Source organism: Manis pentadactyla, chromosome 2 (genome assembly GCF_030020395.1).
Source record: "Manis pentadactyla isolate mManPen7 chromosome 2, mManPen7.hap1, whole genome shotgun sequence".
NCBI classification, from domain to species: Eukaryota; Metazoa; Chordata; class Mammalia; order Pholidota; family Manidae; genus Manis; species Manis pentadactyla.
This window is the reverse complement of record NC_080020.1, coordinates 27,707,297-27,722,386: the sequence shown is the minus strand read 5'-3', so window position 1 is coordinate 27,722,386 and position 15,090 is coordinate 27,707,297. Positions and strand designations below refer to the sequence as shown.

The 15,090-nt window shown below is 35.4% G+C and overlaps 1 protein-coding gene across 1 annotated transcript in view; it reads right to left on the bottom strand.

Moving 5' to 3' along the window:
* Positions 1-15,090, bottom strand: part of LOC118923794 (THO complex subunit 2-like) — a 126,642-nt gene that overhangs the window by 78,477 nt on the left and 33,075 nt on the right. The window contains 4 exon segments of the mRNA XM_057497498.1: positions 9,339-9,472; positions 10,021-10,142; positions 10,994-11,064; positions 12,501-12,552. Coding sequence (XP_057353481.1) covers positions 9,339-9,472; positions 10,021-10,142; positions 10,994-11,064; positions 12,501-12,552 — 379 coding nt within the window.

Here is a 15,090-nt window from a genome sequence, read left to right as displayed (position 1 = left end):
TGGGAGCACTCCTAAAAAGAGCACACAACAAAACACTCAACATATGAAGAAGGGAGGAGGAGGAATAAGAAGGGAGAGAAATAAAGAATCATCAGACTGTGTTTATAATAGCTCAACAAGCGAGTTAAGTTAGACAGCAAGATAGTAAAGAAGCTAACCCTAAACCTTTGGTAACCACAAACTTAAAGCCTGCAATGGCAATAAATTCATACCTTTCAATAATCACCCTAAATGTAAATGAACTGAATGCACCAATCAAAAGACACAGAGTAATAGAATGGATAAAAAAGCAAGATCCATCCATATGCTGCTTACAAGAGACTCACCTCAAACCCAAAGACGTGCACAGACTTAAAGTCAAGGGATGGAAAAAGATATTTCAAGCAAACAACAGAGAGAAGAAAGCAGGTGTTGCAATTCTGGTATCAGACAAAAAAGACTTCAAAATAAAGAAAGTAACAAAAGACAAAGAAGAACATTACATAATGATAAAGGGCTCAGTCCATCAAGAGGATATAACCATTATAAATACATATGCACCCAATACAGGAGCACCAACATACCTGAAACAAATATTAATAGAACTAAAGGAGGAAATAGAATGCAATGCATTCATTCTAGGAGACTTCAACACACCACTCACTCCAAAGGACAGATCCACCAGACAGAAAATAAGTAAGGACACAGAGGCACTGAACAACACACTAGAACAAATGGACCTAATAGACATCTACAGAACTCTACATCCAAAAGCAACAGGATATACATTCTTCTCAAGAGCACATGGAACATTCTCCAGAATAGACCACATACTAGGCCACAAAAAGAACCTCAGCAAATTCCAAAAGATTGAAACCCTACCAACCAACTTTTCAGACCACAAAGGCATAAAACTAGAAATAAACTGTTCAAAGAAAGCAAAAAGGCTCACAAACACATGGAGGCTAAACAACACGCTCCTAAATAATCATTGGATCAATGACCAAATCAAAATGGAGATCCAGCAATATATGGAAACAAATGACAACAACAACACTAAGCCCCAACTTCTGTGGGACACAGCAAAAGCAGTCTTAAGAGGAAAGTATATAGCAATCCAAGCATATTTATAAAAGGAAGAGCAATCCCAAATGAACGGTCTAATGTCACAACTATCGAAATTGGAAAAAGAAGAACAAATGAGGCCTAAGGTCAGCAGAAGGAGGGACATAATAAAGATCAGAGAAGAAATAAATAAAATGGAGAAGAATAAAACAATAGAAAAAATCAATGAAACCAAGAGCTGGTTCTTCGAGAAAATAAACAAAATAGACAAGCCTCTAGCCAGACTTACTAAGAAGAAAAGAGAGTCAACACAAATCAACAGTATCAGAAACGATAAAGGAAAAATCACGATGGACCCCGCAGAAATACAAAGAATTATTAGAGACTACTATGAAAACCTATATGCTAACAAGCTGGGAAACCTAGGAGAAATGGACAACTTCCTAGAAAAATATAACCTTCCAAGACTGACCCAAAAAGAAACAGAAAATCTAAACAGACCAAATACCAGCAACGAAATGGAAGCGGTAATCAAAAAACTACCAAAGAACAAAACCCGCGGGCCAGATGGATTTACCTCGGAATTTTATCAGACATACAGGGAAGACATAATACCCATTCTCCTTAAAGTTTTCCAAGAAATAGAAGAGGAGGGGATACTCCCAAACTCATTCTATGAAGCTAACATCACCCTAATACCAAAACCAGGCAAAGTCACCACCAAAAAAGAAAACTACAGACCAATATCCCTGATGAACGTAGACGCAAAAATACTCAACAAAATTTTAGCAAACCGAATTCAAAAATACATCAAAACCATAGTACACCATGACCAAGTGGGATTCATCCCAGGGATGCAAGGATGGCACAACATTCGAGAGTCCATCAATATCATCCACCACACCAACAAAAAGAAAGACAAAAACCACATGATCATCTCCATAGATGCTGAAAAAGCATTTGACAAAGTTCAACATCCATTCATGATAAAAATTCTCAGCAAAATGGGAATAGAGGGCAAGTACCTCAACATAATAAAGGCCATCTATGAAAAACCCACAGCCAACATTATATTGAATAGCGAAAAGCTGAAAGCATTTCCGCTGAGATTGGGAACTAGACAGGGATGCCCACTCTCCCCACTGTTATTTAACATAGTACTGGAGGTCCTAGCCACAGCAATTAGACAAAACAAAAAAATACAAGGAATCCAGATTGGCAAAGAAGAAGTCAAACTGTCACTATTTGCAGATGACATGATACTGTACATAAAAAACCCTAAAGACTCCACCCCAGAACTACTAGAACTGATATCGGAATACAGCAAAGTTGAAAGATACAAAATCAACACACAGAAATCTGTGGCTTTCCTATATACCAACAATGAACCAACAGAAAGAGAAATCAGGAAAACAACTCCATTCACAATTGCATCAAAAAAATAAAATACCTAGGAATAAACCTAACCAAAGAAGTGAAAGACTTATATTCTGAAAACTACAAGTCACTCTTAAAGGAAATTAAAGGGGACACTAACAGATGGAAACGCATCCCATGCTCATGGCTAGGAAGAATTAATATCGTCAAAATGGCCATCCTGCCCAAAGCAATATACAGATTTGATGCAATCCCTATCAAACTACCAGCAACATTCTTCAATGAACTGGAACAAATAATTCAAAAATTCATATGAAACCACCAAAGACCCCGAATAGCCAAAGCAATCCTGAGAAAGAAGAATAAAGTAGGGGGGAATCTCATTCCCCAACTTCAAGCTCTATTATAAAGCATAGTAATCAAGACAATTTGGTACTGGAACAAGAACAGAGCCAACAACCAGTGGAACAGACTAGAGACTCCAGACATTAACCCAAACATATATGGTGAATTAATACTCGATAAAGGAGCCATGGACATACAATGGTGAAATGACAGTCTCTTCAACACCTGAATGTAAGTCACGAAACCATTAAACTCTTGGAAGAAAACATAGGCAAAAACCTCTTAGACATAAACATGAGTGACCTCTTCTTGAACATATCTCCCTGGGCAAGGAAAACAACAGCAAAAATGAATAAGTGGGACTATATTAAGCTGAAAAGCTTCTGTACAGCAAAAGACACCATCAATAGAACAAAAAGGAACCCTACAGTATGGGAGAATATATTTGAAAATGACACATCCGATAAAGGCTTGACATCCAGAATATATAAAGAGCTCACACGCCTCAACAAACAAAAAACAAATAACCCAATTAAAAAATGGGCAGAGGAACTGAACAGACAGTTCTCCAAAAAAGAAATACAGATGGCCAACAGACACATGAAAAGATGCTCCACATCGCTAATTATCAGAGAAATGCAAATTAAAACTACAATGAGGTATCACCTCACACCAGTAAGGATGGCTGCCATCCAAAAGACAAACAACAACAAATGTTGGCGAGGCTGTGGAGAAAGGGGAACCCTCCTACACTGCTGGTGGGAATGTAAGTTAGTTCAACCATTGTGGAAAGCAGTATGGAGGTACATCAAAATGCTCAAAACAGACTTACCATTTGACCCAGGAATTCCACTCCTAGGAATTTACCCTAAGAACGCAGCAATCAAGTTTGAGAAAGACAGATGCACCCCTATGTTTATTGCAGCACTATTTACAATAGCCAAGAATTGGAAGCAACCTAAATGTCCATCGATAGATGAATGGATAAAGAAGATGTGGTACATATACAGAATGGAATACTACTCAGCCATAAGAAAAGGGCAAATCCAACCATTTGCAGCAACATGGATGGAGCTGGAGGGTATTATGCTCAGTGAAACAAGCCAAGCAGAGAAAGAGAAATACCAAATGATTTCACTCATCTGTGGAATATAAGAACAAAGGAAAAACTGAAGGAACAAAACAGCAACAGAATCACAGAACTCAAGAATGGACTAACAGGTACCAAAGGGAAAGGGACTGGGGAGGATGGGTGGGTAGGGAGGGATAAGGTGGGGCAGAAAAAGAGGGGTATTAAGATTAGCATCCATAGCGGGGTGGGAGAAAGGGGAGGGCTGTACAACACAGAGAAGACAAGTAGTGATTCTACAACAGTTTGCTACGCTGATGGACAGTGACTGTAAAGGAGTATATAGGGGGGACCTGGTATAGGGGAGAGCCTAGTAAACAAAGTATTCGTTATGTAAGTGTAGATTAATGATTAAAAAAAAAAGCAGTTCCTATGTGGTGACCTCTAATGAGTTCTACACAATGATATAAAGGGCATATAAAAGTGTAGGCAAAGGGTCTGTTTGTGTTTATACAGAGGATCAAAGCCTAATTTGGCTACCCCGAAAATGAACTAAGATACGATATGAAAAAGAACTTCCAACATCAGCACTCTCGGGAAGACTCATGACAGAAGATGATCAGCAAAAAAAAAAAACTCCAACAAAGATCCATGCACTGCCACAGGTGTAGATGCACTCATCCCACCAGTTCCTGGACTTGCCATGGGAATGATGAAGGAGATATCTAAGCTGGCCTGTGCATACAGTAAAACAAAAAATTGGACTGGATCTATACTGTTGGAACTCAACCAAGAATTAGGAGATGTGCAAATTGTAGCACTCCAAAATCTTACAACCATGGACTATTTATCGTTAAAAGAACATATGGGATATGAACAGTCCCCAGGAATGGGTTGTTCTAGTTTATCTGAATTCTCTCAGACTGTTTAAGTTCAGTCGGACAATATCCACTATATCATAGATAAGTTTTCACAAATGCCTAAGGTGCCTAACTGGTTTTCTTGGTTTCACTGGAGATGGCTGGTAATTACAGGTATGCTTTGGTTAGGTAACTATACTCCTATTATGTTAATGTGTGTGCGCAATTTAAGTAGTAGCTTAAAACCTATCCATGCTGAAGTTACTCTACAAGAAGATATGTCAAAGAAATAATCAATCTTTCCAGGTTTTCTTCTGCCTGCTACTTCTATAGCTTTTCTTCTTCCTACCTAATCACAACCTTTAAATAGAACTCGTGCCACATGTCGAATTTACCGAGTATCATAATTCTTCCAAGTGGTAAAGACACCTCAAGACAAATGCTGGGCATAGAAGCCACAGGGCATAAATATGCAAAGAAGTAAAAAGCTATCCTTTTCAAACAATAAGGCTTCTCTCTCACTTACCAACTTAACATTTCCCTGTATGGCCCCAGAAGATGACTGGTTAGCCAGAGACGGGTAAGATTCCTCAAGGGAGGAACAACCTAAGACAGGCACAGTCGCAGGGGGCCATCTGGTGAGAAAATGGGGAGCAGCAGAGGTGAGGCTTAGAACCTCCCCCCTCATGTTCTGAGAGAAATCTTCTGCTTACATGGATGTTTATTGCCCTTGTCTAGCTCAGATTAACACATAGTCTACAGGCACACACCTGATCATTTACATTTGCTCTCTTACAACACTAAACTCTGTTTTCTACCTTTATCTCGTATCTACCTACTACTTCAGCATTTTATTAAAAATAATAATAATAGAGAAATGTGGTATCCACATATAAATCAAGTTTAAAAATCAAATGAATATTCATATTTGAACTGACTGTGTATAGTTCATAATGCATGAACAAAACCGAAAGCTTCTGTGATGGCTGCCCTTGCACTGTTCACCATGTAACTTATTCACTATGTAAGAATTTGTACTCCATGTAAGAATTTGTTCGTTATGCATCAGAAGATTGGAGACTGATGAAAATTAGGCTTGGGGTGGATTAATGATTGTGCATTGAGTATTGACCCCCCTATACAGAAATTTATTGTGGTTAACAACTATTTGATCAATAAATATGAGAGATGCCCTCACAAAAAAAAAAAAAAAAATATATATATATATATATATATATATATATATATATATATATAAACACACTTCCAATTGTAAAATAAATAATTAACCGGGATGTAATGTATAGCATAAGGAATATAGTCAAAATATTGTAACAACCTGGTATGGTGATAGCTGCTACCTAGAATTATCATGTATATAAATGTTGAATCACTGTGTTGTACACCTGAAACTAATGTAATGTAATACTGTTGTCAACTACCCTCCAATAAAAAAAAAAAAAAAGAAAAAAGACAAAAACCACACAAGGATCTCCACTGATGCTGAAAAAGCATTTGACAAAATTCAACATCCATTCATTAAAAGAACTCTCAACAAAATGGGTATAGAGAGCAAGTACTTCAGCATAACAAAGGCCATATATGATAAACCCACAGCCAATATCATACTGAACTGTGAGAAGCTGAAAGCTTTTCCTCTGAGATGGGGAACAAGACAGGGTAACCCACTCTTCCCACTGTTACTCAACATAGTACTGGAGGTCCTAACCACAGCAATTAGACAAAACAAAAGAAATACAAGGAATCCAAACTGGTAAAGAAGAAGTTAAACTGTCACTATTTGCAGATGACATGATATTGTACATAAAAAACCCTAAAGACTGCACTCCAAAACTACTAGAACTGATATCGGAATATAGCAAAGTGGAAGGATACAAAATTAATACACAGATATCTGTGGCTTTCCTATACACTAACAATAAACTAATAGAGAAATCAGGAAAACAATTACATTCACAATTGCATCAAAAAGAATAAAATATTTAGGAATAAACCTAACCAAGTAAGTGAAAAGAACTATACCCTGGAAACTATAAGACACTCTTAAGAGAAATTAAACAGGACACTAACAAATGGAAACGCATCCAATGCTCTTGGCTAGGAAGAATTAATATTGTCAAAATGGCCATCTTGCCCAAAGCAATCTACAGATTCGATGCAATCCCTATCAAATTACCAATGGCATTCTTCAATGAACTGGAACAGATAGTTCAAAAATTCATATGGAAATACCAAAGACTCTGAATAGCCAAAGCAATCCTGAGAAGGAAGAATAAAGTGGGGGGGATCTTGTTCCCCAACTTCAAGCTCTACTACAAAGCCACAGTAATCAAGACAATTTGGTACTGGCACAAGAACAGAGCCACAGACCAGTGGATCAGAATAGAGACTCCAAACATTAACCCAAGCATATATGGTCAATTAATATATGATAAAGGAGCCATGGACATACATTGGGGAAATTAAAGTCTCTTCAACAGATGGTGCTGGCAAAACTGGACAGCTACATGTAAGAGAATGAAACTGAATCACTGTCTAACCCCATACACAAAAGTAAATTGGAAATGGATCAAAGACCTGAATGTAAGTCATGAAACCATAAAACTCTTAGAAAAAATTCAAAGGCAAAAATCTCTAGGACATAAACATGAGCGACTTCTTCATGAACATATCTCCCCAGGCAAGGGAAACAAAATAGAAAATGAACAAGTGAGACTGTATCAGGCGGAAAAGCTGCTGTACAGCAAAGGACACCATCAATAGAAAAAAGGTACCCTCCAGTATGGGAGAATATATTCATAAATGACAGATCTGATAAAGGGTTGACATCCAATATATATAAAGAGCTCACACACCTCAACAAACCAAAAGCAAATAATCCAATTAAAAAATGGGCAGAGGATCTGAACAGACAGTTCTCAAAACAAGAAATTCAGATGGCCAACAGACACATGAAAAGATGGTCCACATCGCTAGTTATCAGAGAAATGCAAATTAAAACCGCAATGAGATATCACCTCACATCAGTAAGGATGGCCACCATCCAAAAGACAAACAACAACAAATGTTGGCAAGGTTGTGGAGAAAGGGGAACCCTCTTACACTGTTGGTGGGAATGTAAATTAATTCAACCATTGTGGAAAGCAGTATGGAGGTTCCTCAAAAAGCTCAAAATCCAAATACCATTTGACCCAGGAATTCCACTTCTAGGAATTTACCCAAAGAATGCAGCAGCCCAGTTTGAAAAAGACAGATGCACCCCTATGTTTATCGCAGCACTATTTACAATAGCCAAGAAAAGGAAGCAACCTAAGTGTCCATCATTAGATGAATGGATAAAGAAGATGTGGTACATATACACAATGGAATATTATTCAGCCGAAAGAAGAAAACAAATCCTACTATTTGCAACAACATGGACGGAGCTAGAGGGTATTATGCTCAGTGACATAAGCCAGGTGGAGAAAGACAAGTATCAAATGATTTCACTCATATGTGGAGTATAAGAACAAAGAAAAACTGAAGGAACAAAAGAGCAGCAGAATCATAGAATTCAAGAATGGACTAACAGTTACCAAAGGGAAAGGGACTGGGGAGGATGGGTGGGAAGGGTGGGATAAGGGTGGGGAAAAAGAAAGGGGGTCTTACGATTAGCATGTATAATGCCCAGGGGAGGGACGGGGAGGGATGTGCAACACAGAGAAGACAAGTAATGGTTCTACAGCATCTTACTGCGCTGATGGACTGTGACTCTAATGGGGTATGTGGGGGGGACTTGGTGAAGGCGGGAGTCTAGTAAACATAATTTTCTTCATGTAATTATAGATTAGTGATAACTAATTGAATAAAAAACACCTAAAGAGAAAAAAAATACATAAAGGTATGTATATAACCAGAGAAGCAGGAAATACAACTTCTCCAAAAGATCTCAAAACCTAAGACATCTAGGTGTTAGATAATCTTCCCTAAGACAGCACAATACCTAACCATTAAGAGCAACAATTCTTTCCTTTCTTGAAAAATCAGGACTACCTGTTTTTCTACCATTCATTCCTCCTTTTCATAGAAGCCAACTATTTCCTCTATATGCTCAATGCAAATAAAAAGAATAATGCTAAAGAAATATTTATTTTTAAAAATTCTTATAAAAAATAACTTTCCTGTTACACTTTTATACCACCTGCTGCATTTACTTTAATAAGCTGCTGTAAAGATAAAATAAGGTGTGTTCAATGTCTCTGATAAAGATATTTTGTAAATCAAGTTCACAAAAACTAAACATCTCTGCATTTCGAGAGTTCAGAGAAGACTTCATTGATGTTTCAACTGCTTACTTTATTTTCTGCTCTCTATAAAATTATTGAGAAATACTTAAAAGTTGAAGAGAAATAGAAGAGCAAGCAGAAACTAATACAAACACACAGGTAACAGTGACAAAAAGATTTCTCATCATCAACTTAAATTTTTTATTACTGATAAAATCTTAAAAAAGAAGTTTAAAAGCACATGCTCTCATTTCTTAATTTAAAAAAAACTATAGGGAATGCACTCATTTTGTCTTTATGGATATCCTCCAATAACTAAAAAACTCATTTCTTATTAACATACTATGCATGTCTTACCTATTAAAGATTTGATATTTTCTAAGATTAAATCACTAGTAATATTTCCAGATAAATCTTGCCCCAATTCAGCAATCAGCTTGGCATAACCTTCATTCTCTTCTCTTAACAAATTGAATTTTTGCTGCTTATAACTGAAATTAGATAAATATCATACAGGGGATAAAATTAATTTCAATTAGCAAGCTTAATTAAGAGTAATGTATTCTTTTCATTGAATATTCTTATCTCTCTTAGATAACAATACTAAGAATTGTCGTTGAAAAACTTACCTTTGTTTATCTTTTAGGATAGAATGATAACAATAGTTCAAAGAGACAATTATACAGGGAAAATCAGTAATACAAAGAACAGATATTGCTAATCCCAAGGAGCAACAACACACTACTATTTCCATCACTCAGGATATACCCTAGAATATAGCCAGTTGTAAATTATTTTAAAGCACTGAATACTATTTCAACTTCTAATATGGAAAGAATTTTATACTGGTTTCACACAGGCCACGTTCAATGCTAACTCAGTAATTACAGGCTACTTTTAAAAGGAAAAAATATGAGACACATGGTAAGAGCAACATAAAAAACCTTCAACTGCCTTTAGAAACTTCTAGTATTCAAAATGAGAGCTAACAAAACACACTCAGATACTTGATCTGCAACAGAAAGGTACATGTACTTACAAGAGTTTTGTCTTGATTCTAACTGACTTCTGATTGAACTGCTGTGATTGTTTGATAAGCCCTAATGATTCCAATGTTTCTGGATCCAGGCGTTCCTTTAGAACTGTGTCTGAAACTAAATACTGCATTAAAAAATATTAAAGGCCATTTATTCCTTAGCATTCCAACTACACAACCACAATATTTAAAATATATTATATATTTATTTATATTGAGTATATTTCAACATATTCAAAACAGCTTTTCCCAAATACTAAAATAACACAAAAACATATCAATTTGTAATAATAAAAAAAGCTTAGAACTTCAGTTGAACAAAATGAAGACTGCAAATATTGTAATAATGTGACATATAGCTCTTTAAAAAAACACTCACTAAAAAATTAAATGCATGCTGTACACGGCCTACAAATGACAAGAATAACAGATGAAATTCTGATTAAAATTGAATCTGTCTACTGTATTTTAAGATAATACAGCACTTTGGTCAAATTCTAGTACAGCAAAGACAAGGACATTCTTCCAGGTCTGAGTAACGGCATTTCTCCTTGATTCTAAATGTATAAACATAAAATGGTTTATTAGACAATGCTTATGACAATTTCTAGAATTTATTATTTTTAAACTACCTTCATTTCTTTTCTCCTTACCTAATCGTTTAGGAAAAATTGCTCAGTTTAAAAGCTGTCCACATCATTTCTACTCACTCGATAGATGTTTACCTTTCTCTCAGGAATTTATTAGGTCAGGAATACCACCTAAGGTTTTATATGTATAGATAAATGATATGGTAGTATGCCTACTTCATAGAAATAATTGGTATGTCTAATTTTACAAATCATTCCATTTCAAAACCCCAAACTCACCTTAAAATGAATAGTCAACTAGATGTCAACATCCTCCTCCATTAACGTGATTACTGTAATTAGAAGTGTTCAATGGAAAATGTAGAAAGTGTTTTTTTTAAACTTACCAAACATGCTAATACCAATTGTGTAAAATAGTCTCTCTTGCTTTTTTCTTCTAAACAATTTGTCTCAGTATCTACAGTGAAGGAAAAAAAGATGAAAGTTTGACATATTTTCCTAGACTCTCTCCAACACTAAAATAAGATACTTAATTTTCTTTAAAACTAGCTAATTTTGAAATGCTCATTTGGAAAAAAAATCTGAAACTATGGTAAGCATGAGCTGTCTGCCATATACATATGAATGCTTAGAATTAATTTCTCCTTATACTGTAGACTGACCCTGTGACCAATGGCATACCCATAAAATGGTAAACCCATAAAATAGTAAGTAGATTACACAGAAGCTGCATGTAATGGCACTGGAAAAGCAACAAAGCTTCAAAAAAAACCCACTCTTTTCAAAAATGAAAATATTAAAGCAAAGTTTATATGACCACATGTCAGAGATGCTAAAGAAGAAATTCCTTTCTTGAGTGTTAAGTTGAACTGGGTAACAACAAACAACTCTTCTGACATTAAAGATCCTATTACTCAGGAAGATAAAAACTCTTGACCTTGGCCACCTTGTTACCATGTACCATGTTCTATTCAAGCTACCTGGCCATCAGTTCTATGAAAAGACAGTATTAAAAGATATTTTTAATATCCTATTTTAAATTATAATTCTAGTCAGCAAACAAAAATGTATTCAAGATTTTTATTTTCTTCCTACTGAAATCTTTTTTAAAAGCTGAAACCTCCTTGTTGTATATCTGAAACCAATATAAGATTGCATTATCAACAATAATTCAATAAAAAAAACTGAGACCTATTTGTCAAATAATTTTCTGTGGTATGAAAAAAATAAAACAATTAGCTCTAAATGCCAAGCATCAAAATTTTCAACTAGAATTAGCAAGATTACAAAGCTGATTTTAGGATTATTACTTTAACTAATTACATACTATTATCCTACTTTTAAAGTCAACTCATACTTTAGAATGTGGTATAGAAAGCAGCACTGATTTTAGGGATGTATTAAAAGTTATCCTCTAAGTATTTTAGGGCTCTCCCCAGACATCCTACCACCGCTTTGCTTCAGTTTACTTTCTACCGCCATCTGTGGGAATTGAGAGAAGGGGATTGATCATGAAATATACCCATGTTTTCTTTGCCCTTCTCCATTTTCCCTTCCTGGACAGTGCCATTTCCCAATATCCTGGCCAATGTAGCTAACTTCAGAAAACTTAGCCTTTTTATTTGAAATGGCTTAATTTAGCTTTGTTTTATATCAAGATACATTCTGAAAACTGAATTATAAACTAAAACTAGCACTAGTTAATAAACAGTGATTATACTCACATTTGACTTACAATATCATAGTCTCTATAGAGTAAAAAGATATATATTCTAGATTTATAAAAACATCTGTATACTGTAAAATCCTTACTTTGGAAGAAAACATTTTAACATAGTACATTAATTTAATAAACAGCACTTTTTACAGGTGAAATAAAGGTTTAATACCTACCTAATATGCAGAATACATCAGCAAGAATGGAAGGCATATCCTCATGAAATTCCTAATTTTAAAAATATAATTATTCATAATAAAACACTAGAATAGCACACCAGCAAGTATTATGGTCTCAGAATAACAAAAACCCCAACACGACTGTGTTGACATGTAATAAAATTCTTCATGTTTCATAATATAGAGAAAATAAAGAGATAACAGTTGGAAAAAATGTTTAAATTTCTATCATTAAGTAACTTGATAAAAAATAGAAACCTAAATAAACACCAGGAAATATTACAGAGCACAACTGATTAAAATTTTTCCAATGAATTTTCATGTTAGAAACCAGTGGAATTTGCAGTACCTCACACCTACCTAAAGAAAAACTGTTAAAAATGGTTTATTTCTCATCCAACATTTTAAATATTGTGCCCATCACTGATCTATGAAAAACCATAGTAGTATCAGAACAGAAATCTAAAAAATGTAAGAACAATCACAAGCTGGTGTTCCCTAATTCAAGATTCTCTGAAGACAATTACCAAAAATCTATCTTTATTTTCCTTATGCTCTAACAGTTGTAAGCCTTTGGAGAAACAGACCCAAAAATGTCCCCTCATTTCTGGACGAAAACTTCAACATTTTTACTAGATCTGTCTCCTAACTTCCCACTCCCATGCCCCATTTTAGAGCGATTTTTCATTAGGAAGGACATAATTCAATTATTGCAGTTAGTTTGCTGGCACTGTAGTAACCCTAAAACTAGCCTATTTTCAGAGACTAAAGGAAAGAAATGTAATTCTAAAGAAAAACCTGGCAGCTGTAAGAGACACACAGGATATGCTCCTGTGGCTAAGAAGTGGGACTGTGAGATTCAGTACTATCAGAAGGCCATGACAAAGACAATCCAGCTGCAGAAGAATATGTATCACGAAGGACTGAAAGGAAGGGTGAGCTAAAGAAGAACAAAACACACATTTTATGGTGATAGATGGTAACTGCACTTGTCATGGTGAGCATTTCATAATGTACATAAATGTGGAATCACTGTCATACATCTATAACTAATATGTCAACTATACTTAATTTAAAAAAATTTTAATAAACATTAAGTTCATTTGGAGTGTTCATTTTCAATAAATGAGAAAAGTATTATAATCAAACTCCATAAATACACTAAACCCTACACCAATGCCCAATTAATGGAATGAAATAACCTTAACTGTCAACCAGATTTTAGCCTCAAATTTCTTAAATGGCTATGAACTTTGGCTATGTCTACTTGAATGCAAGTAGTCAGGATACCTGAAGACCAGAAATAATAGAGCAAGACAAGAGTTTTCAAACATGGAAAACTCACTGCTGAAAGACTACTCCAACATGAACTAATGTTGCTTTCTCATATAGAAAATTTAGCAATAAAAGAGAAATGCATATTGAACCTCTACTGCTCAAATAAATCTCAATGTGAGGGGAAAAATCACAACAGCTAAACACATAAGTTCCTTAGAACTATCCTCAGGAAAACACAGAAATATAAAGGAGATTACCTATGCTAGCACGAAAAGGCCACAGAAGCTTAAAGCAACACAGGGGAAAATGCACGTTGATATCCAGAAGTGCCAGGTCCTACCTCAGTAATAGTTATGAAAGTTGTTCTCAACTGGGCAGATAATTTTATTTATGTCAGTTTAAAATAAAGCCTAACAGAGTAATACGCCACTTGTAAAAACTGAAACTTAACTACTGGTTTACAATAAACATGACTACAATTTGACAATTCATCTTTCAATTTAAATACCAAACCACCATGACAAGTATCTGGTCTGAAGTTAACTTAAATACTCTAAAAAATAAAAGAATGAAACAGAATAACCACTTAAAGGTTAGGGGAAAAAATCTAGTTAATATTTTCTAAAAGAAATTGCAAAAACATGAAAATTGGTATCAAGTGAAGGTCCTCTATGCAACCTCAATTCAAAATCACTGAATCTTCAATTTAAAAAATACATTTAATTTCTAAACATAACCACAAACTAAAGAAAATACCTTGATAGATGATATATTGGGAGAAAAACATATTCTAGCCAAATTATTTTTTATAGTAGCACTTTTAATTGAGTATACCTTGACTTCAGTAAAATGCAGGCTTTTTTTGCTTGCTCTCCCAGCTTACCTAACATTTTCCGTTTTACTCACAACCAGACAAAAGATTAAAATGTGTTTCTGCCTAGCAACAATGACTTATCACTATTACCTTAAAACATTCACTACTGTTGTTGCTGGGCAGCTAGGTGAAGAACTAGGAGAAACCTCAACCTGGATGGGGGAAGGGTTCTTAATTCTGGGCGAGAGAGAATTCTCAAACAGGTCAGCCCAGTGTAGGTAAGGAAGGAATTCATTAAAGCAACAGCAGCAGGGAATGGCAGCTGCCTTGCAGGCACCAGAGAACAGGAAAGTGCAAGGGAAAGAGGGAAATTTCTTGGCCTAGGACCGATTCCCTTGCCAACTCCTGAAGCCAGAGTCACCTGGCATCTTGCATCCACATGGATCTGCAAGGCATGGGGACTAGCCCCTATGACTCCAGGATTTGGGGGAGCCA